Source organism: Enoplosus armatus, chromosome 9, assembly GCF_043641665.1.
Source record: "Enoplosus armatus isolate fEnoArm2 chromosome 9, fEnoArm2.hap1, whole genome shotgun sequence".
NCBI classification, from domain to species: domain Eukaryota; kingdom Metazoa; phylum Chordata; class Actinopteri; order Centrarchiformes; family Enoplosidae; genus Enoplosus; species Enoplosus armatus.
In genome coordinates, this window is record NC_092188.1 from 21,442,286 (window position 1) to 21,468,644 (window position 26,359).

At 42.5% G+C, this 26,359-nt stretch overlaps 1 protein-coding gene across 9 annotated transcripts in view; it reads left to right on the top strand.

The window, feature by feature from the left end:
* rims2a (regulating synaptic membrane exocytosis 2a) overlaps positions 1-26,359 on the top strand; it is a 135,196-nt gene that overhangs the window by 104,147 nt on the left and 4,690 nt on the right. Inside the window, exons 27-31 of one of the 9 annotated variants that reach the window (XM_070911385.1) lie at positions 3,011-3,043; positions 5,022-5,122; positions 7,771-7,937; positions 8,502-8,741; positions 15,601-15,845. The exons of 5 other annotated variants lie outside the window; for them this stretch is intronic. In XM_070911385.1, the coding sequence (XP_070767486.1) occupies positions 3,011-3,043; positions 5,022-5,122; positions 7,771-7,937; positions 8,502-8,741; positions 15,601-15,845 (786 nt within the window). The remainder of the gene's footprint in view (positions 1-3,010; positions 3,044-5,021; positions 5,123-7,770; positions 7,938-8,501; positions 8,742-15,600; positions 15,846-26,359) is intronic. 3 more of the 9 variants (XM_070911386.1, XM_070911387.1, XM_070911388.1) reach the window with 3 other exon arrangements.

Below are 26,359 nucleotides of genomic sequence, written 5' to 3' on the forward strand. Positions count from 1 at the left end.
ATTCTCTGTTCTTTTCTTCATCACAAAGAGTTTGAAGAGCTGTTTAGGTTGACTTTGTAAAGCAAATTTCATAACTGTGAACGAAACTGCACTTTTTTTTATTATATAAAAGAGTTTTGGCACAGTAACATACTTTGAAAATATTTAATGAGGTTAAGTTGGATGAGATGCTGAAAACATGAATTGTGTTGCTAAGGTAATGACACCACCAGTGTCTGGAGTTGCTGTGTTTGCTGTATTGGCTTAATATGCTTCCATGGAAACACGTCTTCACCTCCGTTTGAATTAAGCCTCATTTATTTTTACCCGGTATGTCACTTGAGGATATGTCCCGCCCACAGGATCTGATCTGCTGTGGTGGCTCTCGACACAACTTATTTTAAACAGTAACATTGTTAAAAGGAAAAACAGCACAAACAGTTGATTTTATTAGCACATTTACTGTTTCATTTATTATTTTATATGTATTGTGTGACACAGTGATCGCCGTCACCGATAAATGTGTCGCTGTAGAACTGCATGTAATGTGTTGTCTGGTGTTGTGGGCTAACAAGGCCCACTGGATCTCTAGTATCAGCCTCCCACTGCCTGAGATTCAAGCTGTAATGAACCTTCAGCAAGCGTGGTCATCAGTCAGTCTCTTACTCTCTCAGCCCTCACTTGTCCTCTTTGGTTTTCAGCCCCTGTTTCTCTTTACACTCCCTGCTTCTCTGTTGCTCTCTTTGTCTTCATTTGTCCCATTTACTGGGAACTACAGATTATTTTAGTAAGATAAAAGAAAACTTTTTTTTTTTTAAACATGAATGATGCACAGAGTCTGCTTTCACTGTTCACATAAGAAACATTGCCAGTTACTTTGAGAAAGCCGTGGAGATAAGAAAAACAGCCCATTATCAGGACAAACTTACAGCCTTTCTTTTCTTTCTTCTGCTATTTGGTGCACAATTTGTAAAAAAAAATGTTTGTTGTATTCTTTTATGTTTGATAAATAGCTGTGTCTTGTAATGTTGGGCATGACACCAAAATAAAAACACACACTCAGCTAAAGTAAATTAAACTTCATACTGGGGTCCATATACAACTCATTGCCCTTCTAATGCTGTGCCTGCCTGGTGTTTTATTTAAGCCTGACAGCTGTAGTGTCAAGCAAACCGTCAGTATCATGTCAGTTGAGCTCTTTCTTTTTAGCTTGTCAAGTAACACTGACCTTGACTCATGCTGGCATTTGCTGTTGTGGAAACGTGGGTACCTCTGTTGAGTGAAAGCTGGATTTTTAGGAACATCCGCTTGTTACTTTACCAGCTCACTGTCTATGAATCACCATTTGTAATTGTTTGTAACGCTGTAACTTGCTGTTGTGTTGGCAGCTGAGGTCTGTAGTCTTGGAACAATTTGTTGTTCAGGGGCTGGGGGGTTAAATATGATATGCTAATAGCATACAGTATTAACCCACAGACCACAGGAGACTTTTCCACACTGACTTGTTCTGGTTTTTCCACTCCCATCTCTGTTTTAATATATCACTCTCTTATCCTGATGACCTACATGGTGCAGCTGAAGTAAGGAGAAAAAAATCACTTGGCTCTTTTGATTGTCATTTGAATCTCTAATGAGATGATGTTAGCTGCCACAAAGAGATGAAAGCTGGTGAGGCAGATGTCTCACATTGTCTTTTTATTCATGTGACACTTCATTATTCACCCTAATGGAGTACTAATTGAGCTAAATGCAAATTCTGTGTAAGGGGCTACGAAAATTAAGTCTGATCGGAGTGTGCTCCTTTTGCCCTCCCAGCTGTCACTGTTGGCTTTGTCAGGTTCAGACTCCAGGACGGAGACTAGACAGGAAGGTTGGAGAACACAATGGTGGACAGAGGGGGCAGCCTGACTCTGAGGAGGGGCTACAGGCGCTGCTGCTGATTACAAACTGACCCCGATGTTGAACCCGCGATCTGGGGTCATATGGGGTGCACACACATGGAAGTGCGTTGATGTGTGATAGAGAAATGAGAGCACAGTTGAGCTTTGGAGAGCAAGAGAAGGGAAACAAAATCCTCCTCCTCCGAATATTCCAGGGTCACAGCAGGCTGAGCGGAAGGAAAGAAGGAAGCAACAGAGATGTCTGAAAGCAAGCAGTCGATCTTTGGTTGCATAACCTTCTTTCAGAAAGATACTGTAGCTGATGCCTGTGTGTGTGTGTGTGCGTGTGTGTGTGTGTGTGTGTGTATGCGTTTGAATATGCACTCTTGCACTCTACTCAGGTCGATATTTTGGTCAATTTCCATGTTTTTTGCGAAACTTTGCGAGGTAGTTGGCTCTCTCTTTTGTGTGCTCGCTGCTCTGTGCTTTCAGTTTATGTTGTTTTGTGTTTTTTTTTATTCTTTCCTTTCTTTTAAGTTATTTTTCCAGGCTGTCTCCCCACAGCTGCCCCATGCAGACTCAAGTGACATCCACTTCTCCTGTTACCCTCCTCTCCTCTCCCCCCTCTCCCCGCCTGTCCTCAGAGGTCTCGAGTTTCTATCTGGTCCGGTACATTAACATCTCTTTACTGTTTCAGCTCTTTTTCCTTTAAAGCACAGAACCTCACCTTCCCAACCTTTCCCCCCTTTCTAATTCCTAATAACTAAACTCTCAGCCTCTACCTCAGCCTCTCCCGGCCTCGCACCCTCCTGCTCTATTTTGACTTCTCACCGTGCCCATGGTGGAGTTTGTGTGTTCTTGGTGTACTCTATGATTTTGTTTGTGTGTTCTGTGCTTGTTGTTTTGTCATTGTCGTGTCGTATTGTTGTCGTGTTGTGTCCCTCCCTCCTCCCGACCCTCCATCCTCTCCCGCCTCACTCTGACCCTCCAAACCTGTGATCACGATGGTGGCGTCGCCCCCCCCCCCCCCCCCCCCCCCACTCCTTCCTTCCTCTTCTCCTCCTCCGTCTCCCCCTTACCCTTCGTGCATCCTCTCACATCCATCTTCCTCTCCTCTGTCTGTGTCTGTCCATTCTGTGATGTGATCCCAGAAGACATGGACTCACCAAGTTGGACGAACTCAGGTCTGTCCCCTCTTCTTCTTCACCTTCTGTCTTTTCTGAATCAGCCTCCTCTTCTTCTTTTTCTTCTCCTCCTACTTTTATTCACTCTGTACGTCTTCCTGGCTTGCCGTCCCCCACCCACCTCCCCTCACCTCAAGTCTTTTCCTTTCTCGCTTCACGCGCATTCTCTGGTGCCGCTTGCGCTCTTGATTGTTCTGTACACAGCGCTTCTGGCGTCGTTGTCATTTCGCACTCTTTTTATTTTGCTGCGGACAGACTGTGTATGCTTACAGTTCATAGAAGCATGGTCATGGTCACCCCACTGTGGTTTCTTTGCATCAGGTCTTGACATGAGACACTGTGTTATTCTCTACCTAGAAAAAACGTACTGCCAGTGTATGACTCCAGCTCCATATTTACCATCAACAACAGACATGAGAGTGGTATTAATCTTCTCATCAAACTCTCTGCAAGGAAATGTGTAAGCATATTTCTTGTTGATGTCTTGTCCCCTAAAACTGGGGGGCTATGGATAAAAAGGCCAGCAATTCCTACGCTATTCTTCTGATGTGGCCCTCACAGTAAAGCTGTAAGCTGTAAAGCTGATCTGGAAGACAAAGTCATCACAACAAACACTGTTGTAATCATTTCTGACTGCACTATAACTTAAAAAGCAGCATAACTAAAGGAGCTGATCAACTAAATTTACAGATGTTGGAAACAGTGACTGGTATGGTGTGACCTAACAGTTTCTGAATGCCGAAATGACCCTTTCCCTGTAATTCAGAGAGAAGTAAAGACGTGAAAGTGTGAAAGCTGCAGTGTAGTAACGGTAAACCGAATTAACCAAGAGAGGCAGAGATTGAACTTAATTGTCATGAGAAAAATTCACTTTGCCTCACCTATGCAGTCATTCATTTGTCTCAGCTTGTATTGCTTTTCTTTGTCTGTGCGTGTGTGTGTGAAGCCATAGGCATACTGTGTGTGCGCATGGCACTGTTATGTGTGCATTCACCTTCACTTTATCATTACCATCAAATGACACACAAGTAGAGACAGAGAGCAAGTGGAGAGAATGGAGATGCAGGTCCAGCAGGAAAGTCATAATTTGGTGGCGGTTGAAAGTTTGTTTTTGCAGAGAAGAACAAATGTAGCAGTCTCAGCAGAAGGCATTTGTTGTAAGGTATTATTTTGGTGTTTTATTTTCCTTTTAGATACATAAGATGTGGACAGTTCTTATGCAGCAGCGTTATTACCTCCGCAGAACAAGGTTAAGCTTGTGTATTGATTATAGCGTGATGTTTGCATAATGCAAATTGCGCTTGCAGCAATATGAAACAAAGCACAGTGCTTAAATTGAGTTTAGGAGGAGAGGAAACGGGCAAACAGGATGATGTGATGATTTGACAAAACACTGAAATGAGAGAGAAAAAAAAGCCGGAGTGGATTTTGCAAGCCTTTTCACTTTGAGCTGAGAGGGATGCGTTGGCCAGTTAGTCGGATCAATCAGGAATTTCATTTGCTGTCAAAGGATTGGCATTTACCCAGAATCTCATGTAAAATGTGTCCCAAGAATTGTTGGAGGTCGTACATTTTGTTCACTGTAATGTAAGTGTCCAAAGCTTCCATACTATGTAGTAGAAATCAATAAATTGTGCTATTCGATTATTATTCAGTCCATTAAAAAGAACATTTTGGTTGAAATTTTCCATGAAGTTAAATGCTTCCTGGAATAGAGACAATTGGTTGCAAATGTAGCTGTTTAATATGTTATGCAGCTTACCTTTACCAGTCAGTATTTTGTGTTTTCTGTTTTTGTTTCTGTGTTGATACAGCCGACCATTCAGCTTTTTCCCATTAGATCTCTCCTTGTCATAGCTCATGGCTCATAGCTCAGCAGAAGCTTGTCTCTCACCATAACAGTATGTCCCTCCATCAGGTCTTCCTCACTCCCTCAGCCCCCCACCACCCTCTGACAGCCTCCTGTCTCTGTGCTTAGGTATGGACATGGAAGAGAGGACCAGGCAGATGAAGCTGAAGATGAACAAGTACAAGCAGGGAGCGGGCTCTGACTCCAGACTGGAGCAGGACTACCACAAGGTAACAACATGTCCAGATATGCTTTCTGCATGCTTCGCTACTCCAGATTCACAGAAAAACATGTACCCACAGTACACTACACTGTCTGCATGGTTGCACTGTGCATAGGCCATATGGCACACTTTGCAAGCAGTCAAGCATGTACACATGCACATATCAACATGATACTGCACATGTGCATTGATGTTTGCATAGACACATAGACACTGTATAGACACAGACAAAGACACACAAACATACTGAAACAGGTAAACACTCCACTCAGGTCAAAGGTTGGAAGTTAGGCTAGGTTCAAGTTTTTTAAAGGGTCAGTTCACCCAAATCACAAAAAGCAAAATATATATGTCTTGAGCCATGCAGATAGTTTCGCTTTGACATTTCAATGGAAACACATCATCTGAAAAACTCAGTAGCAACATACCTTCCCTGAAACTATGTCTTCGTAACTTGTGATAAATACCAGATCTCACTTTCATCTGTTTTTGTAAATAACTGAAGATAGGACATAATTATAATCATAATAATTCATGCTCACAGCAAGGTCTGTGGATTATCTTGAGTAACTGGGACAAAGTTTCTGGAAAGACACACGGCTGTTGAGCTTTTCAAATATCATTCTTTAGTGCTTTGAGCCATACAAGTATATGTGGGGACGTCCAAATCTCAGCACATGAAAGCAAAATCATCTGCAAGGCGAGATACAACCAGAAGTAAGTGAGGAAATTTGTTTTCTCTGTGTCATTTGGGTGACTGAGCCTTTAAGCCTTTCGTTGTACATTCAAGGAATGTGACAGTGAGCGTGTGCAGAGTCAAGTGTTTACTACTCTGTTCTGCAGAGGTCCCGAGCATGTTTAGAGAGCCCGGCCTGTGCCTGGTGTCTCGCTGCAGTCTGGGCCAAGCCGTACAAGACAAAGGCTCTCTGTCCAGCTTTCCTTTTAAGTCTGTGGTATGAAAACTATTGTATTAGGAGCAGCCAATGTGTTTGCAAGGAGTCTATAAAAAGCAGATTAAATTGTGAGTTGTCCTTCTCTGCTGAACATTATCCTTCTTGGAAGTGCCATTGACAAAACAATGCTCTCCCTATTATTAAACAAGACTTCTGAGTGCTTGCTCTTGAACCGCAGTGTAATACAAAACAGTTACTGTAACACTCAGTTCAGTTTCTCTTGCAGTAAACATCCCACACAAAAAATACACACAGGATATTATATACAAATCTCCTTCAGGGTGGTGCCAAGAGTGCCATCCCAGTAGAGCTTCCAATGAAGTCTCAGTGTAAAGATAGCTGAGTAAAAATCTGTTTCACAAGCCACCTAAATGTCACTAGTTTTTAAATGATATATTCATTTTGGTAAGGCTATATTACCAACAGAGGACAACTGTCAGCCCCAAAGACTCCATGGAAACTGTTTGTCAATCGGTTGTTTGTACTTTTATAAATCGCAAATTAAGAAATATAAGAATTTGCATCACTGAAGTAAATTAACAACTAAGGTGTGTCGTGCATTATTACCTAATCTCTGTCTAGTCTAGTTTTAGGACTTAACTTTAGTTTATACTATGCTCGCATGGTTCATATTCATAAGTAAAGTTAACTTAATGACACACAGAAACCCTGGGGCCAGAAAACCGTGGCCTCTGGATCTTGGGCCTATAATACAGGAGGGGGCAATAGGAGCCCAACAACTAATTCTTGATAGGGGCCACGTAACATTTTCTCATAGATGATCATGTTTTTTATGTAAAATCTTGATTTGCAAAGTAACTAATAACTATTGCTACCAGATGACTGTAGTGCAGTGAAAAATACAACATTTCCCTCTGAAAAGAAGAGTACAAGTATAAAGTAGCATCAAATGGAAATACTCAAGAAGAGTACAAGCGTAAGTAGTATCAGACTTAGAATATAAAAGAATTCAACAGACCAATCATTGCCATTCTCAGTTCTGTTTCTGGTGATGTAATCAGTAATGTGCTCAGTGATGTAATCAGTGTCGGCAAGAGCCAGGCCTGTCAAAACTTTCTGATCAGCATCTATTGATTTGTGATTAGTGCTGCTGACAGTGAATGATGCTGACAATGAAGTTGCCATTCTAGACAGCACTAAATGCTGTGATCATCCTGAGTTCCCAGACAGTATCTCACATTGTGAAAACCTGCAGGATTCAACCCTCAGCCTTATGTGTTTCTGCTACTTGAATGTCTCTTTGATGTATTTGAAGTATATTCTGACCTTTGAAAAGGCACACCTAATACACCTTATGCAACAACATCGTCCCTACTCTTTCTTTCTGTACTCCTCTGAGAGCTAAACTAGTCTACATCATTCACATTCATCAGCCCACTTCTGCAGCAGAACTTATCTTGATCAAGACTGGTTATCCTTAAAAAGCTACAGGCATGCGAGCTGTGTTTTGGCTGCACTTAAAGTTCATACCCTTTTGTCATTTTTTAAAGTTTACATTAGTCTGTTATTTTATGTTGAGTGTCTCCTTTTTACAAGTACAGTATGAATAACCACTAAACATTTGAGAAGAGCATTGTGTTTGCCAAAAGGACTGCACAAGTCACGCACCAGAAACATCTTTTGGGTTCCAGGACGTCACCATAATAATAACCATTTAAGTGTTGTTTTTGTTTCTCTGCAGCGCTCGGGCCGAGATCCACGGGGCTCAGATAACCTATCGGCCAAGTCATCGGACAGTGATGTAAGCGACGTGTCCGCTGTGTCGAGAACCAGCAGTGCCTCTCGGTTCAGCAGCACGAGCTACATGTCTGTCCAATCAGAAAGGCCGCAAGGGAACCGCAAGATCCGGTAGGCCAATGTCCACACCAGGGGGGACAGTGAACTTTGTCCCACTCTTTAAACTCATCAAGCTGTTATCAGGAATGGACAAATCCCCCTTCAGCTGTGAACTCGTCTTTCCATACATGTTGCCATGTCCAGACGTTTTCAGCTGTGAAACTGTTTGCACCTGGTCAAGCTTAAAGAGGAAAATGCACCGCCTAGCACCGCGTGTCATTTTCTCTCTGCGATGAGTTCAGGTTTGGCTTCGCTTTAGAAAAATCTGGAGCCAAATGGTTGAACTCTGCTCATTCAGGCTGTTGGGGGAAGTTTGTCCGTATCTGGCAACGCACAGTGAAACATAAAACACATTGCATCTCTTTGGTGTTGTTCATATCAAAGCATAAAACAAATTCATTCGCATGGCGCTTTGCTGTAAGTCTCCGTTATTTTGAATGAGTCTGCTTTTGATCTTGGCTGCACTGCGTCTCCGTGTTTGTCTTTCTTTCTCTTGTTGTTGACAATATTCATGCTTTTTTTGGTTTTCTTTCTGCTTTGCATGTGCTGCTCTCTTGCTTCTGTCTCCGCCCTCAGCCAGTTGCAATCAAGGAGCCAGTCTCGGGAGGGGGATGAGCAGTTAGGAGAAGTGCTAGAGGAGGAGGAAGCGGGTGGGGGAGGAGGCCAGGATGGGAGAAGGGCCAGTAAAGGGGGGAGATCGCACGGAGGGAGTAAGGGATCAGGGGGGAAGGTAGACACAGACAAGGAGCGTCAGGAGGATATGGTGGAGAAAGAAGAGGACTTGCACCAGAGGAGTATCTCAGAGACTGACCTCAGGTAACACGTGTGTGGCAGCCTCTAACTGTAGACTCCTACTAACAGTAATGAAGACCTGTAGCACCCAGTGGCCCACTGACCTTTGCACGTTTATGTGACGATGTGCAAAGCAGAGTTTGGTGACTATCCTCCACCCTTTAATCTTGATGATTATATAACTGTGGCCCCATTAACCCTTACCAACACTAAAGTAGAATTACTAACTACTGGATAATTGTAGTGAGCTGACATCAGTTTGGTAACCCATGCAGCCTGTTCACACTTAAGTAGCAGATAAAACAGTACAGCAAGCATTTTCAGATTAACCCAAATCACAAAAGAAAAAGAAATACATATATGTAGCCATGCAGATGGGTTCAGTTACATTTGCAGAGACTTTAAGATATCTTCTGCAGGAATAAAGTACAGAGAACTAAGTGTCGATGTACAGAATATACAGTATAGAATATACAGTAGCGGTTAGGAGGTAAAGTAAATGGGATAATAAGATGAAGGAATTAAGTGAGTGTTAGCATGGCATAGCATTAACCGATGTAATATAGGAAGGAATAGGGAATTGCTTCTTTTATTCACCCCATGATGGAAGGCAGGAAATTTGATAAAAATGTATTATACATAAAAAGGATCTTTCCAAATTAAATACTAAGCCACAGACCTCACTGTCATCAGATTTCATATACTATTTTCTTCTATTACTTTGGCCGAATCCAGTAGAAACTGTTAACTTTGATGTCTGCGGATTATCCTGACTAACCAGGAATGTGCTGCTGTGTTTGAGATGTAATTTTTGAAAATGAAAATGAAATGAGAAAAATACAATGCAGCACAATGGAGGTGAATCAAAATTGCAGTCACCTCCACTGTCTTGGGGCGGAGGCAGAGATGGATATCTCAAAACCTCAGTGAATAAAACCAAACCCACATATCCGCATGGCAAGATACCACTAGGTGTAAGTGGGAGAAAACTAAAGATTTCTACAAATATTCCTACCGTAGTGGGATGTGACACTTTCACAAACTCTCACAGAGAATATGTTGCATTGCAAAGCTAAAACTCACAGTTTGCTAGCAGATAGGGGTGAGTTGCCACCTTAGAGGCACACAACAGCAACAGTGCTTTGGTGTGTTACTCTTGTTGTCAAGCATCTGTCTATTCTCATTATGTTAACCTTTGCCTTGTGTGCCATTCTGAAGAGTAGAATTTATCTTAGAGATGTCATATAATTATATAATATATTTCACCATGTTGCATGACAAAATATGGTTGTATTTCATTGTAATCAATCACACATACATGACTGAATGCATGTATGGAAATATTTACTTTTTGATTGATGCATGCAGACTACTTTGGTTTTAACATGTTAAGACTATATTTAACACTATTTTACTGTGGCCACAAGACAGTATAGTTTGATTTCTGAAGAGTGTAGGACCAGCAGGTGGAAAACGTATAGAACAAATTGATTTGGAATCCCACAGCAGGATGAAAGCTTAGCTTACTCTCCTAATAAGATGTCTTCACTATCAAATCACACTCACAGCAGGATCTAAGTCAGTGCTTCTTCCCCACATTGGTCCAGCTCAGTGTCTGCTTGGACTTGAGAGAAAACACATTAAGATAAAAGCTATACCCTCTTATGTGCGATTAACACTTCACCAGTGTGTCCAGTCTGATTAAGAAAACGCATACCACATGTGTGGGGGGCCGAATGCACATGTCGGAAAGCGTGAGCAGATACACTGACAGGTGTACAGGTACTATAGTACCTACACAGGGAACTTTTAGGTACAGATTCATGCTGAAAGAAGATCCTGAGACAGTGCAGTGGTGTCTACTTAGGCTGCAGTCTGTGTTGCTTTACTGTTTGTCTGTGCTGCTCAGTGCCGGGATGTTGCGTCAGTATTCTGCCTGTCTGTGTTTTCCACATACCGTCTGAGTGTCGCTCTGCACCTGCAACTTGTCAACCCAAACCCCCCACATTCCTCCAGCTACTCCTCGACATGCCCAGAACATTTCTTTCTCTCCGTGTGACACCACAACGCTCATACCTACACTGTCAACCAGCAAGTCACTTTCAGTTAAGTCACTGGAAACTATAATTACTATTAAAAAGCCTGCCATATATACGTATTGAAGATACATTTGAATGCAGCTACAATATTCAAATTCCAAACAATGTCTTCCTCCTTGACTGAAAGTGAGCTGGTTTAGCTTTTAACATGCTGATCAACCCCAATTCCTTCATGACAGCTACAGTATAAATCTGTAATGTACCTATTATTTTCACAACATGTGAGTCAATGCATATTCTGCTTTTCTGGGACAACACCACATGAGAAGAGATATGCTAGGACGACCAAAGAAACCCACTCTGTACTGTATTACTCATTCAGGTTCAGTGAAGATGTTCATGTGAGTGTTGCACCTGTACACAGTAAATAACCAGGCAATTAGCCTCAAAACGCTATGTTTCACAGTGGTGTTAAAATAGTTAACAGTCTCAGGGTCCCCAAATGAATCAAATGTTCAACAATAATCCTGTTTGTAGTCAAAGGTATTTACACAACAATAATAGCTGAATGCTCAGTTATCTTCTAACGCTGCTGCCCAAGACATTGCTTCAATTAAATAAAAAAATATAAAACAGTAGAGTAAATCGATCCCGTCATTCTCTTTAATGAAACATTTCATGACATAACAAGGAGATTGGAGCCAAAACAGTTTGTGGATTCATTGATTAGTTGATCTTTTGAGTCATTTTCCAAGCAGAAATTCCAAACATTTGCTAATTCCAGCTTCCAGTATTTCTATAATTAATACACAACATTCGTGGACCCTCCAACCCTAACCTTTTGCACTTTTAATTGCTTCAGCTAAGCAGCACTTCAGTTCTCTGCTGTACTTGTGACAGGGAAGTCGAGGAACACATGATTTCAATATATTTTGCAGACCTTTGTGCTGCTGCCCAGTGTCATTCTCTTATTTTGTAAGAAGACTTTCATGTGTGGCATTGAAGCCACAAATTTCAGTTCCATATGCTCTTTTTCTACGTCATAAGCGTAGCAGTGCGATGTGTTCTGTATGCTCAGGGATACGAAAAGGGACATCTATTTTCCATGTGCTCTTATGTAAGCTCCGCCAGTGACAACGCTCACATCAGCTTGTACATTGAACTTAAACAGCAAACAGAGGACTGAGCCTCAAGATCGATACTGTACAGTACTGGAAATATTCAACACTGTGTCCTGAGAGCTTTGAAGGACTCAGGAAGTTGCTGTGTAATGGATAAGATGCCAACTGCCTCTAGCTAAAAAAGGGTTCATTCACTGCTCTATGTGATCTGTGTGATTCGGCAGAAACATCGCTACTAGCTACATTTACTTATGACTCATCTCCTATCTATTGAGGTCACAGTGTAAATATACATCTGCTACTCATTAAACAAGCCTGCTCACATTGGCTCGGCGTATGAACATCATGATAGCCATATGTGTTTTTAGTCCATGAGAGGCAAATGCACACACGCGGCTCTAAGCTGATGTCGTGTCCGGTGGTCTCCAGGATGTAAGGAGCTTTCCATCAGCATTTTTAAATCCCTCATCACCTCTTCTCCTCCATGCCTCTTTCATCTAATATTGTTGCGCAGGTAATGCCTCATTCATGTGAGGGGCTGATCTTTACTAAAAGGAAGGAAGGGATGTTTACTTTAACCCCCTGGTCCAACCCGCCTCATTCAGCCTGTCTGGTGAATGTTGGCAGAGTGCTGTGTCTGGGTTACCTCTCAGCTGATGATAACATTTCAATACGAGCTTCAGACTTTTAATTAATCACTTCCGCCTCTGATGAAAAACTTCGTAGCTGTGTTGACAGGCGTGTACGCATGCTAATGCTGTGGCCGGGGGCACGGTTGCCATGGAAACCGTTCTTCTGCCTCACCTGATAAAGAAGCAGTGATCCTCTCTGTGAAAGGATCAGCATGGGAGGACAGGATGCACTTTGTATGACTTTTACATACACGAACAGTATTCCTGATCCAGCTGTCAGAACAACAGACATGTTTCTTCCTGGTTGGCTAAATACTGAGTTTAATTAAAACACAATATATTAATATAACTGGATGTTGAACATGTCTTGGCAGCAGTATTTGTTGTGTCTGAACATTATATGACACTGCAGTGTTTCTGAGTCATTTTCTAGTACTGCAGCTTTTAGAAATAGAAATAAATAAATCTTGTTTTTATATGAAGATAAAGTCCTTTCTTACACTCGATGTACTGATGACTTTTAATGGTCATGTTTTGCCTTATGGTGACCACCAAGTGAAAGTCAGAGGTGACTGACGGTTGTATTTCATTGTCATCTTACAGTATGTAGATTGCCCCATTGAAAGATGGCATGGCGTCAACACTTTAGCAAGACAAAAAAAAAAAAAAATCCGGGTTTTGTTTTGCCTTGGGAACATCTTGGCCTAGATGAAAATGCATGGTGGGCAATCTGCATGATGAGGAACACTATGTTCTTTGGGCTGAGGTTGAAAATCAGAATTCCCTGGAGAGTCCCAGTTTTCCAAGCAGGCACATTTACACAGTGAGACTGGCCTGAGACCAAGACCTTTCCAGAGAGTAGAGACTACAGTAATGTAGTCTCAGTAACGTAATGTACAGTAATGAGACATTAAACTTTATTGTCGGCCTGCTTCCTCGACATGGATTAAGGATCGTCCTACAGTAGATATAGACGTGTTGACTAATACAGTGTGTCCAGTCAGACCTGAAGAACATGTGTCCCATTAGATGAATACATTGCAGCTAGAGTATTATTTTGCATGTATCACACAGCATGAATTTCTCTTTGAAAGGGCCTGAACAATCTCTCCACTCGTCCATTTTAACCTTGGTGGGTGATCATTTGTAGAGGCAACAATGCCCCAGTAACCTTGCCACTGTGGAGGCAGCATTACTGCCCTGTGTGGACCCGATGAAGTGCAGCCTCACTGTGATGCTAGTGAAAGAGCATATTTGAGAATGTCACCTGTACCACATCGGCCCGTGGTGTTGTCAGGCGCTTGAAGTCAGTTTCAAAGCTTCTGGGCTGCATTAACTGATCAAACGAACTAATCCCCCAATAAGCATTCAATATTTATGTGTTAAAGTACAGACTGATCCATAACAGAACCCACTGGCATTAGAACTGGCATAAACAAAAGGCTTTACTGCAGGCCTCGGTACGAGGTGTATTCTTTCAGAGCACATCTGACTTATTTCACCACCAGCTGACAACCAAAATAAGACGTATAAACAACCAAAAGGTAGTGTTTATGTCTCGAGTTTTTTTACAATTCACATGTGGCAGTGCATAGTGTTCTTGTCAGCAGTGACAGGTAGAGTGCTGAAGCTATAGCAAGGGTTAACATTTAAATTAAAAGCATCACTCTCCTTCAATGTCATGGTAATGCAATGTTGTGGCCTGCACTTGAAATCCTATAACTATGTCAGACGTAATCTTGATTACGTACGATCATTTTCTTAATTCTAACAGGACGGAGTTGAACACTAATGTCTGATATATTAAAGAGCAGAATTTGAAGGAGCCTAATTGAAGTAATTGATGGAGTCAATTGACGAAATGCATCGATTCTTCTCCCATTTTAGTCGGCATGTCTCTCCATAAGTTATCTTTATAAGACAGTTACATGGTGGGGGTCAGGCACTTTAATTAATGAATAGTAGCCTGAGGGCTCTGCACGTAACTCATCCCATTAAGAATGCGCAGCCTATGATACAGAATGTAATTTGTCTCTTAAAGATAATTTCATGAGCAGAGCTAAAATAAGACCCCAATTTGGACGCTGACCTATTTCCTTTCAAACAGGAAGAGCTGGAGCATAATGCTGATGAAAGACAACTTTTTGTGGGCAGTTTTAGTGTAGAGGTACTGAGTGTGTGGTCACGACTCAGGTGCAGAGAAGTTCCTTTCTGTCTCCAGAAAGTTCCAGTGTTAATTGGAGTAAATTAAGTCAATTTAGCAAATGTTTTTTGAGGAAGGAAATGCATTCAACACGTTAGACCTCAAGGAAGGTGTGAAGCACTGAATGTCAGAAACAAAACTCCACAGGGCATCTTTTATTTTTGTACTTGTGAACAGCAGTCGGCAAAACAATCTCACCACAATCCATCGTATCACCATTACCTGACAACTGCTCTTTCCAAGGTCAAAATGAACTCTCAGTCAACTTTTTAGCCAACATCAGAAAATGGAAATTAATAATATTTAAAAGTTAGTGTAATTCTGTGCACACATCATGAACATAATGTCTGTAAACTATGCCTTACTCACTTAATGCAAATCTCACTCAGTGCACACCACTGCAATGACTACATGTGTCACTAAAGAAGAAAAGTGTTAATTCAGTAATACTACTGGAATTATCCAGACCAACAACAAGCCAAAGCAAACTTACTAAATGCTTGTAAACTAAACACTAACTTTTATACAATTTAATACAAAAAGAAAAAAAGCCAAAGAAACTAAATACAGTAGTGTATGTAATAGCTGATCTTTGACTGCATGAACAATCTTTTAGAATAGTACATCCACTTTAAGCCCTAAACTCAGCTATACTGTAAGTCATGAACTCCTGTACCTGAACTCTGTCCTTCTCTCCTTTTCACCCCACACCTTCTCATCTCCTGTCCTCTCTTCCTTCCTCTTCTATCCTCTTCCATCATCTCCCCTCTCACGATCCTCTCCCCGCTGGCCTCCCCTCTCCTCTGCCCTGTCCTCTCTTCTCTGTCCTCACCTGCCCCCCCCCCCCTCCCCCCCCCCCCTCCTCCTGTCAATGGTGGTGGCTGACAGTGACTTTGCATCCAAAATGAAAAACAGGCAAATGGGCTCGTCAGGCGGGATGAACATGACCAAGAGCACAAGCATCAGCGGCGACATGTGCAACCTGGAGAAGACGGACGGCAGCCAGTCGGACACGGCGGTTGGCACGGTAGGCACTGACGACAAGAAGAGGCGCTCCAGCATTGGTGCCAAAATGCAGGCCATGGTTGGCATGTCGCGCAAGAGCCGGAGCACCTCTCAGCTCAGCCAAACAGGTAGGGCATCCAACTGCACAGCCGGTGTTCTGTATGTATGTTCATATCTGTCTCGTGGCCTCCTGTTCTGTCTGTGTGGGTTTCTCTGTTGTTTTTCTGTGCTGAACGTTGAGCTCTAACACCGCTGCTCTCTCCTCTCCAGTTCTTCCTTCTCCCCACTTTTTATCTAGAGGGACTTTGGACTTGAATTATCTGGAGATGAAGACAAGAGCATGACTTTTTCCTCATACCCTTTTCTCTCTTTTATTTAGGTAACAATAGTCCTGGAAATTCCTCTCTTTCTCTTTCGACCTTCCCCCTTTTTTCCCCTTTTCTTTCTTTATTCTTTTTTTATTACACCGCTGCAGTTGTGTTTTCATGCATAATGCTGAGGATTTATTGCTTTTGGTAATAATTTGTCATTTCATTTCGGAAAATGTGTCTCAGCTTTGCACTTCCTGCCACGCTTGGTGACCTCAGCTGCTTTTCACAGGTCACGTTTTTGTCGCTTTCCCGTGTTGCGACGCTCTCTTGACTGGGATTTTTCAGTGTAAAACTCTACCTCAAACTGTGGGCGTCTGCAGCTGTTTGTATTTGTCTTTATGAGTGCATGTGAGAGTGTATGCAGATGCGAGATATACACATAAAAGAGTGTGTTGTGTTGTTGCGTTTTCAAACCTATTTTCCTTCAGCTTTTTCTGCAGTGGAAAAGATTACACTTTGCAGAACATGGCTATTACTTTTCTTCACTCCACAGTGTATTTTTTTTTTTCGTTTCAAAAAGCACTCAATAACCATTTGAGAGGAGTTGGGCTGCATTAGCTGATGCCAGACAGTGTGAAAAACAGCCTGGCAGGTGGCGTGCGGGCTGTCTCTGGCCAACAGATTGGGGTCTGGTCTGTTCATGTAAAGGTCAGTCGATTTGTCCCCTTCCCCTCGGCTGCCCCGTCTCTCTGCGGCATCTCTAAGCATTCAGCGCCTATTCATCTCGTCTATTCAACCTTATAGTGGTCAATAATCACTTCCAACCATCAGCATTCTCCCTCCAGATGTGGCAGCATGACAGAGGGACAGAGAGATGGATGTTGAAAGGGATGTATGGTGAGGTAGGATGAGCAGTAGAGTGCTCACGTGGCACCGCACTGCCCCCCTGGCTCGTGATTAGACGGACACATGGGCTGCCGCCTTTTTCGCTGTGGGCCATCATTTCTACTAATTACTGATCACATCAATAGGTCAATCAGCTGTTTTTTTGTGGCATTTAAGTCTGGTATTATTTACGATATGGCTGCTGGAAGACAGAAGTAGCTGTTAGACGTTCCCTGTTCAGTAGCTGCATTGTGAAGCACTTCTGCGGGTCTCATGTTGTTGACTATTAATGATGGTTATGTTGCTGAAAAAGATGACTCCTCTGGAGTTTGCTTTAGGGAACAGACAAAAACCAACTGACGTTTGTTCAGATTTTTATTTTAAGATACCCGTTTGAACAGTTTCACACAATCCCAGGAACAAAGTTACACACACGTGCAGACATAGCACAAACTGAGCAGCCTGAATCTCCAGGAGCTATTAATATTTCACTCAGCGCTTCTAAGTGCATCAGAGTTTTTGAGAGCGTGCATACGTCTGCCTTTCAATATTTGAGATCTGTATTTGGTTGTGCAGCAGCACAAACACCGCCGAGCTGCCTTTTGCCCTACTTTGTTGTGCGTTACCCTGAGAGGCTCATCGCCCGTCTGAAGAGTGCATTCAAAGAATGGACGATTTTAAGAGGCTGCTCGACTGCTTGTGTGCACTGCCAAGTGCTGGTGGGGGGATGGGCAGATCAGTCAAGCAGCATGACTCTGACTTTGACAAACACAGGTTAGTCAGATGGAATGGATGTGCTCCCAGGTGGCCACCGTAAGTAGTGTGTACACAGTTTGAGGCTCGAGGCTCTACGAATAGCTGGTTTTGTCCTCTCAGGCCTCGGTGGAAGCAACTTGAGTTATCAGGAAATACAAACGTGTCAGTATGTCTGGATAAAATGCTTCAGTTTGCTAACTGCAGTGAAGGCTTACTTTGTGCAGCATAATTCCATAACAGGACCCGAGGCAGAGTGCAAGGGGGCCGCACAGAGCAAACAACGGACAAGAGACTTTACGTGTCCTCCTACATGTGCATTCAGCGTAGCATCCAGCAGGTAGCGGCCTTTGGTGAAAATGGATGGAGAATGGAGACTCTCTCTGAGATTATTGGCTTTGATTAATCGTACCCAAAAAACTGAGGCAGTTCGGCACACCTGTGATGAAGACAACCATATGTTCAAGAAATGAAATTGACTTTTTAATCACTAATAAATAAGATGTTGTTTTTTTCTAAGAAATTAAATTATTAACAATGTGGTTGCCGAGCAACAGAAAAACTTTCAGTGCTGGGTTTATTTGAGAGTTTACATTGGCTTCAATCTTGGCTTGAACAATTTTACATTTTGAAAGTAATGTTGAGCTTATGTATGTGCTCATTTAGGGGCTACATTGGTGTTACACTGGTCATCACGAGCAAGCTGAAACATCCAGTTGATTTATTGTTCTCAATTGTCCCGTCCACCAGTCAGCAGTCCTCTGGTGCATTATGTTTTAAGCTCAATAGAGTGCCGCTTTATTTACACAGCCTGACTCAGCTAAAAACACACAGTATCTTGCAAGTGTATTGAAAATCCGTCCCCCTGCATTAATCTATGCATTTCTTCTTCACATCACCCCATGCTCGCGGCGTGGGCATCCTTATGTGTGTGTTTCATAGAACATGAGACATAAATAATACGGGTGCCTATTTATTAAGTGAAGACAGTGATTATTTTGACTGAGCACGCTGCTCCATGCCTGTATGTGAAGTGTTCAGAATTATTTGAGTTCCCTTTGTAGGACCAATACTGATTCTCTTTGCTCTCTGTCCAATGTGTATATCTGAGAGGCAGCTCTTTCGGTCTTATGGAGCATTTCTTCTCTCTTTTTGCAGTATGGATTACTGGATGGAAACGGAATACGAGGGCTATGTTGTGAAAGATCTCTCTTTCACATTATTGCAGAGTTATTAAGCACCATTTTCAGAACACAGCTAGTAGCCTTCTACCTGATAATCCATTTCAGTAATTTTATCCCATAATGGCCTCTGTCTAAAAGTCCTGATGGTGTCCCAGAAACATAATCAACAGCAAGCTTTGCAACACAGCACCAGCCTCTGACTATTAAGGCTGAGGAGGTGAACAGTGCAGGAAATACAGGAAATTGGGCCTTGATAGGCAAAAAGAGGCGAGGCTGCCCGCAGTGATATAGAAATAAGAAAAAGATTAAGTCAGTGGGGGGGATTCTGAGTATGTGGTATAATGCATTGTCTGTATCTAGTTTCCTGTTCCCCTGGGTGCAGCCTTGAGTATTCTGGCTTGATTCTTCTTACGTCCTACTTTTCTCTGCCTGACCCTGAAAGAAGCTCACTATTTGGACCAGAAGAGACTCTCTCTTAGCTGAAAATGTATCTGTTAGAGAAGGATTGAAATGTGACATTTCACTCCCTTGGTTTTACAAATGTTTCCCCAGGACTGGAGGTGTAACAACGTAACCTGTCAGCAACCTGTCAGCAACCTGTCAAACCATTGTCTTTGTCTTCTTCTTCGAAGAGAAGACGAGGTTTGATGACATTTGATTAAGTGTAGACGCACTACCTGACACCTCACACACACTGCTAGGCAACTCGTCTTGCATAGCCAGATAAAGCCAGATAAAATAGTAAACGGCGTATGTAGACGATGTGATACAACTTTTGCTGTTATAAAAGACAAACATAACTTGATCATCTGTGTCCTAGAGGTGAAGGCTTCCTATACTTTAGCTCACTGGACCCGTTAAAACCACAGACGATCCAAATCTTACTCACCATAGGCTGCTAGTGGGGAGGTTGTTGATGCTGTTCTTTCACGTAGCGACGGGGACATTGAACACTGTAACGCGCAGATAGGGGAGGAGAATGGCGACTGAAATAGTCAGCAGCCCACATCCGGTATGTCTGACTAGGCAGCTGCTTGTGATGGATACGTACATACAGTATGTTGTGCAGCTGCCTCATATCTTTAGAATTTAAACATCCAGGACATTTTGACAAGTAATGTGATCTCGGGTTCAGAGTGTTTGTTGATAAATTCAAAACTTTACTAAGAGTTATAAACGAGGGAGTATGTATGCCACCTAACGCACTATGCCCAGAATAGCCAAATGTATACAGAAGAGAGAACAATGCATTGGCTGCCTCACTCCCTTTCTCCCTCCCCTCTCACCTACACCAGATACTGATAGGTTTGGACACCCAAGTCCTCCGACCGACTGTTTTGTATGTGGTAAAATAGCTGAACTTTGAGCTTTCGGCCGAGGTAATTTATCTTCCGAGTTGAGTTGGGTGCCTATCTCAGCAGCTCCTCCGCCAGCTGAGGCGGCTAATTAATCTCCTTGGGGACCGGAGCAGACATGCCGCTCTCAGGATGATGCATGAAAGGAGCACAGCAGCACAGGTACAACCGAGGCTGAGGAACACCAGTGCCCCACTGCTTTCTCCCCATCCCTCTCTCTACCTCGCTTACTCTCTCTTTCCCTCCTAACTGACGTTTGTATCTCGCTATAGTTGCATCCTCTCACTGTTTTTTTCCTCACTTTCTCATTTCACCTTCTCGTCTCTCCATTCCTTCCACCAGCTCTGCAGCATTTCTTCTGTCTTTCACTCTCCTCCAGTTTTCTCTATTACCGCAGTTCTCCAGAGGACTCCTGGCTGTTAATCAGCCTGAGCTCTCAGATGAGCCATCTCTGCAGTGACCTAAATGTGTGTGGATACACTGAAGGAGATACACTGATGCTTTTATATGTTTCAGATTCTATTAACAGATCCACTGCAATATACCTAAAAGTAAGACCAGTAACCTACATGCAAAATCAATTGTGTCAGTAGTTTCTACATTTAGTTAGAACTGCACTGTGCAGACATCAGTGCTTTTCAGTGCAACTGCCCAAGTTTGATTAGGCTGATTGGTGGATGCTCTTGTTTACAAGCCAGTTTTTCAACTGATTTAATACTAAGAACTGTACTGGCCAGGTTGATACTGCCATTTCACCTGCATCACGAACCATACCTGATGTTTTGCTGGCCCACTGCCGTTGACCGCAGCGGTTTTCCAAACATTGTTTTTTGTATCCCACAATTATATTGTGATGACCAATCTGACATCTCTGCTCATCCACCCAGGGCCGCCTCCTACACAGCAATCGTTTGGATGAAGTGCCTGTGCGTTGGGGTATTGTACAACTTTGCCACCTTAAAAAGCCCCACAACAATACAGTGTTGGTGAGACCCAAACTCACACTGCCTAAGTCTAACGTACAACTCTTAAAGCCCATTGTAGGATGCTACTGCATGCACCTGTTTACTCTGTACAGAGCGTCATGTAAATGAAACAAAGGGCCTAGTTCTGCAGCGCTAGGGTTTCTGTTTCTATGGTCACTGTACATTTTCTCCCAGGTACTGTGCACCCCGAGCAGAAGCTGAACACATGAGGTCAGCATTAAATACAATAAAAGACATTGTTGTGCTGCATTTTTATAATTATGTAGATGAGTTAGTATTTTATTTTAACAAAAAGATATATCCTACTATTCTTTAAAATCAAAGACAATTTATTTCCCCCTACTCATGTTTATGATATTGCTCTCTTCAGGTACTTCACTGTGCACAGAAGTTAAGTACTTTGTTCTTCTTATTTAGGTTACTCAGTCTATATGTGAATGAATATAAATTAATACAAAGTGTTGTATTAGAATCACTGATGGCTTTGTGTTTATTCATGAGCTGTGATGTGAACATCAGAGTCGGTGGACAAAATAAATTGTTTTCACGCTGAGAGCAGCACACAGTGTCTCTCCTAGCAGGCAGTGTACTTTGCATTATCCAACAAATTAACAATGTTCTTGTTTTGAAGATGTTTTTTCTACATTGCGGTAATTATGCCAGAGCATAGTTTAGCTGTGATCCAAGGACTTAAACCCAGGGTATACATGTACAGTAACAGAGCAAGCTGTGGACATTAAGTGGACATACAGTATGAAATCATGTGAGTGGGGGTGCAAATGACTGGTTTGACCACATGAAGGATGAAGCATTTTACTGCCACCTTTCAAGCTTGCAGTTAGAGTTTAATACTGAAAATAGACATTTTGGGAAGAATCTATCTGTCTCCGTGAGCTCAGCTGAAAAGTTGTTGATTCATCTTCTAAACCCTGCCATGCTCCACCAGCTGCTCAGTGTTGTTTTTGCCTGCAGTGTGGCTCATGCTGCACGGCCATATGTCTCCATTGCCTCAGTCTGAGGCTTGGACACAGTTTAGGACACACTTGTACAGCCGTGTCCCACATTTCAGTACAGTACTAAAAATGAACTTCCATCCTGCATTTTTAGATTCTTAAATGCTGCTAAAAATATGACTTCCTCTCATGATTGTTTTGTCTTTAAATGCTGACAGCACCACTCCATAGCTGTCAGTCAAAGAGGAAGCCCAATGAGACATGCACTTAAAAATACTGTGGTCAGTTTAGTCATGGAGCATGAGCATGATCTTTCTGCTCCTCAGGGAAATGGTTAAACACTTATTTCCTCTTTCAGTATGAGTATGAGTTGGTGACAGGTCTGTGTTGCAAGTTCTTACATATCACACTAGATTGTTGTGACTGTAAGACATAAAAATCAGCTGGAGTGATGTCAGCACTTTCGACCAGGATTTTGCATATACACATAAAGGCATGGCAGTATTTAGATCCCCTTTCTCTCTCGTTAGCTCTCCATCTGTTATCCTCTCAGTGTTTGCACCACTGAGTGGAGGGAGGCAGCCACGAGAGGGACTGTTCCAACTGCACCTCCTGCGTTTCACGTTTCAAATATGGCCCTCCTACCTCACAGCTTCCACTGAAGGTGTGAACCTTTTCAGTGAATGTGTGAAGTGACTGGCAGGACACAGAATGTGTACATGTTTGGGTGTGAAGTCTTTTATTATATATGAAACATGAACTGTTATAGCGTCAACAATGATTCAAATCTCTGTACTTTCAATTGCATTAACAGAACGTACAAGATGTAAAGCTCTATGAATTCATATTTCTATATTACACTGAGTCAAATGATGTCCCTGGGAGAAGACAAACAGAGAATTAGCACCCAACTCTGCAGCTTTATGGAGCTTTTTAGCCTCTTTAAGCTCTTTTCTTTTTTTGTTGTACAGTTTCACAAGTCTCACTGCTCTCATTAACCTCCATACACAGCATTTTCCAGCACGCTGCTTTCTTAGTACCACACTGCATTCTGACAAAGTTAGCAACTAGCTGGTGAAGACAGTGGAATAGCAAGCAAAAGACCCCAATATTTTATATAATGCTGTTGTCTGGATTTGGTAGAGAAGAGACCAAACTAGAGCTAAAAAGGTCATTCTTCAGGTGAAAACATGAGCCCAGACGAATGCTAATTTTACTTCGCTTGTGCTGGGTGATGTCGTGTGTCTCACATTTAATGGCCAAAAATCTATGAATGAAGCTTTAGTGTGCTGTAAAGTGAGATGGAAACAGAGTAGTAAGCTCAACCATGATATCATACCTTATCCCTTTATAATGCGCCTCATATTCGAGCTAGACGCAAGAGGGGAAACTACACTTCCAGACTGCAGGACTGGCCTGCATCAAGGTACGCTGCAGGGAATGTAAACTGAGAGAGGAGACAGCGTGTTTGCCTACAGTACGCATGGACTGGTGTGTGTCCTGGTTTGTGAGCATTTAAGTGCTGATATGTGTGTGTGTGTGTGTGTGTGTGTGTGTGTGTGAGCCCTCCATTAAGCTGTGTTTACAGTTTTCTGACGCTTGGCCTGGCCGGGCCTCATCAATCAGAGAGACTTCCGAAGGTTCCCGCCTGTGATCCCTGCCGCCTGCCAGACGGACCTTACATACGACTTCTGGGATATTAGGCTCTTGTGTTGTCGCAGTAGAATTGGCAAGATTCTTCAGATTCCTGCCTTCTGAGCTGCTTGTGATTTCCAGTAGTGTGGTCACTGTCATGCAGGTTTCTCATAGTCTGATGTGAGACCAGATATGTTGCACAGTGCGCTTTAATGTTCATCTGTACTAGTCATGCTGTTGTGAAATCAGAGTACTAAAGTGGAGATTCCCCATCAGTTAGAAATGTAAGAAAAAGACCTTCTAATAGTGACTTATGAACTTGAACATCATTCATCTCATTAGTAAGCCCCTGTTATAAACAATCCCGTCTTTGTAACTGAATTGACACATTTTCTATAAAGAGATGTTTGAAGCACAGTAGTTACCAGTCATTCACTCATGACTCATGAGACCTAGATTCTTACTTTTCGTCAGGCACAATTTTGAACGTGTTTGAATCTTTAACAGGCTTTTGTTTAGTCAATAATGTTGGCTATTATCTGGCAAATGAAAGTTTCTTTGTGGCTTTTCATGTGAGGTACAAACTGTTTCCAAAATCCCTGAACACAGGTCCACGTGCTTTGTTGAACAGATTGACTGTAAGACTGTAATTAACCTCTTCTTTTTTCTTCAGGTGTCGGGGTGTCATGTGTAGTGGGTGTATGACCGTGAAAAATGTTGAGAGGCCTCTTTCTTTCTCTCTGCCATTGTGCGGTGGGCGGATGGGTAAGAATAAACTGTGCCAAAGGTGCGAAAGTTTAAACAAGCAACACGTGCTGAATGTGCCATCTATGTACTGTCGCCACATGTGCAATGACGCATTAGCCGTGACTTCGACAAAGGAGAGATACATTTTCATTTTCTGCCGTGTTTTGGGTTATTATTGTGGCCAAGCAGCCAAATGTCTTTTCCTCCAAAGCAGCTAAAGGGAAAAGACGTGAAAAAAATCAGGTCATTTCTTTTGATAATCAATTTGATCAGCTACTGTGATAATTCCATGTTTAGGCTGGCTTTGTTAGAGACACCCCCCTCTCTGTTGTTAGAAAACAATCAGATTATCAGGCCATACTTGTAGGACCAGAACTGAATCACATCAGTTACCTCCTGCTGCTATAGACGGGATAATGTTCACTTTTTTGCTCTTCATTCAGCTACAATAGAAGCTGACACATGAATTTACATGAATACGAATATATACAAAATATAAAGAATTCTCTCAGAGACAGAACTTCTCCTTTAGATGAGCTACATTTATCTTTGGTTCATTCAAATATACACAACCTGTATTGTCACTGTCTGAGTTAGCAGGAGCTAAATGATATCCTTTCATAGAGACAGTCCCAGAGGGCCCATTAAAGCTGACCCAACTGGCTGTATTGTAATCGGGTGTGTTTGTTCAATGTCCCCCTAGCTGTAAATGTGAAGTGTTGTTTTTGGCTGTCCTGACCTAGATGAAACGCGCAAATGGATGGCATGCATTAAGAGACTTCTTCATGGAAGTAGGTTGCAGTGGAGCAGAGTGGAACTTTTGCCTCAGCTGTAACACTACAGGGAGCTTGCTATATTTATGATGGTGCAGCGCCATAATTGTCTTGTGCTGTGTCTATTCTGCCAGATACGTGTTCAGAACAAAAGCTCCACGGTTGGTTCTCTGGCAATGTGTCGCAGCAGCACTGTGTGACTAATCTTTTTTTTTTTTACCAACCTGCAGTAGTGACTGAGGTATAGTTTAAAGCTATACATTTGCTTTATGTGTTACCCCTTGCACACCATGCAAGTAGCAGATTTATCAGTACTTCAGGGACCACCTGTGAAGAAATCTTTTCTCTCAGCACCGCTGTTGTGTCTGTCTGCTCTGGACTGTTTAAAATAGGCCGGCCTCGGGTGTCCACAAATGGTTGAATGGTAGAAAAAAAAAAGGTTCATGTTTAGGTAAGTGTGACCCTAATTCAAACAAAGAGCTTGCCCGATTGTTTGAAAGTGTGGCATGTGATTGATCAAGGGAGACTGAATTTCTCGTAACACAACATAGCTGTGTCATAGAGGCTGTGGAAGGAAGATAGATGAAGTTTTCAGGTTGAGCATGTGAACATGATCGCCCGCTTGACTTGTCATTCTCAGCAACTATGAAAACAGCCAGCAAAAGCAAAGTGAGTTCTCCCAGCACAACACAGCTGTGGGTGTGGTAGTTATGGGACGAGAGACAAATAAAGTAGCCGAGTTCGGCACGTGAACTTTGAGCGGTCGCCATGTGGCTGAAGCCCTCTCATAGAGGAGCAGGGCTGTTGGCAGACCTAATGACAGCTTGTTTTCACTGGCCTCTGGATAAAGTGGGGAGAGGGAGGGGACGGTGGGACAGGGGATGGAGAGAAAAGGAAAACAGCAGTGATGAATGGCACAAAAGACACAAAACCGCTAGCAGAGGGAGAAAAAAAGAGAAAGAAAATGATAAAAAAAAGAGGTTTAAAGAAAAAAATTTGTGAGAAATGAACTGGGGAGGGGGGGCTTAGTATCTCTGGGTAGAGCTTGCTCACCCGCAGA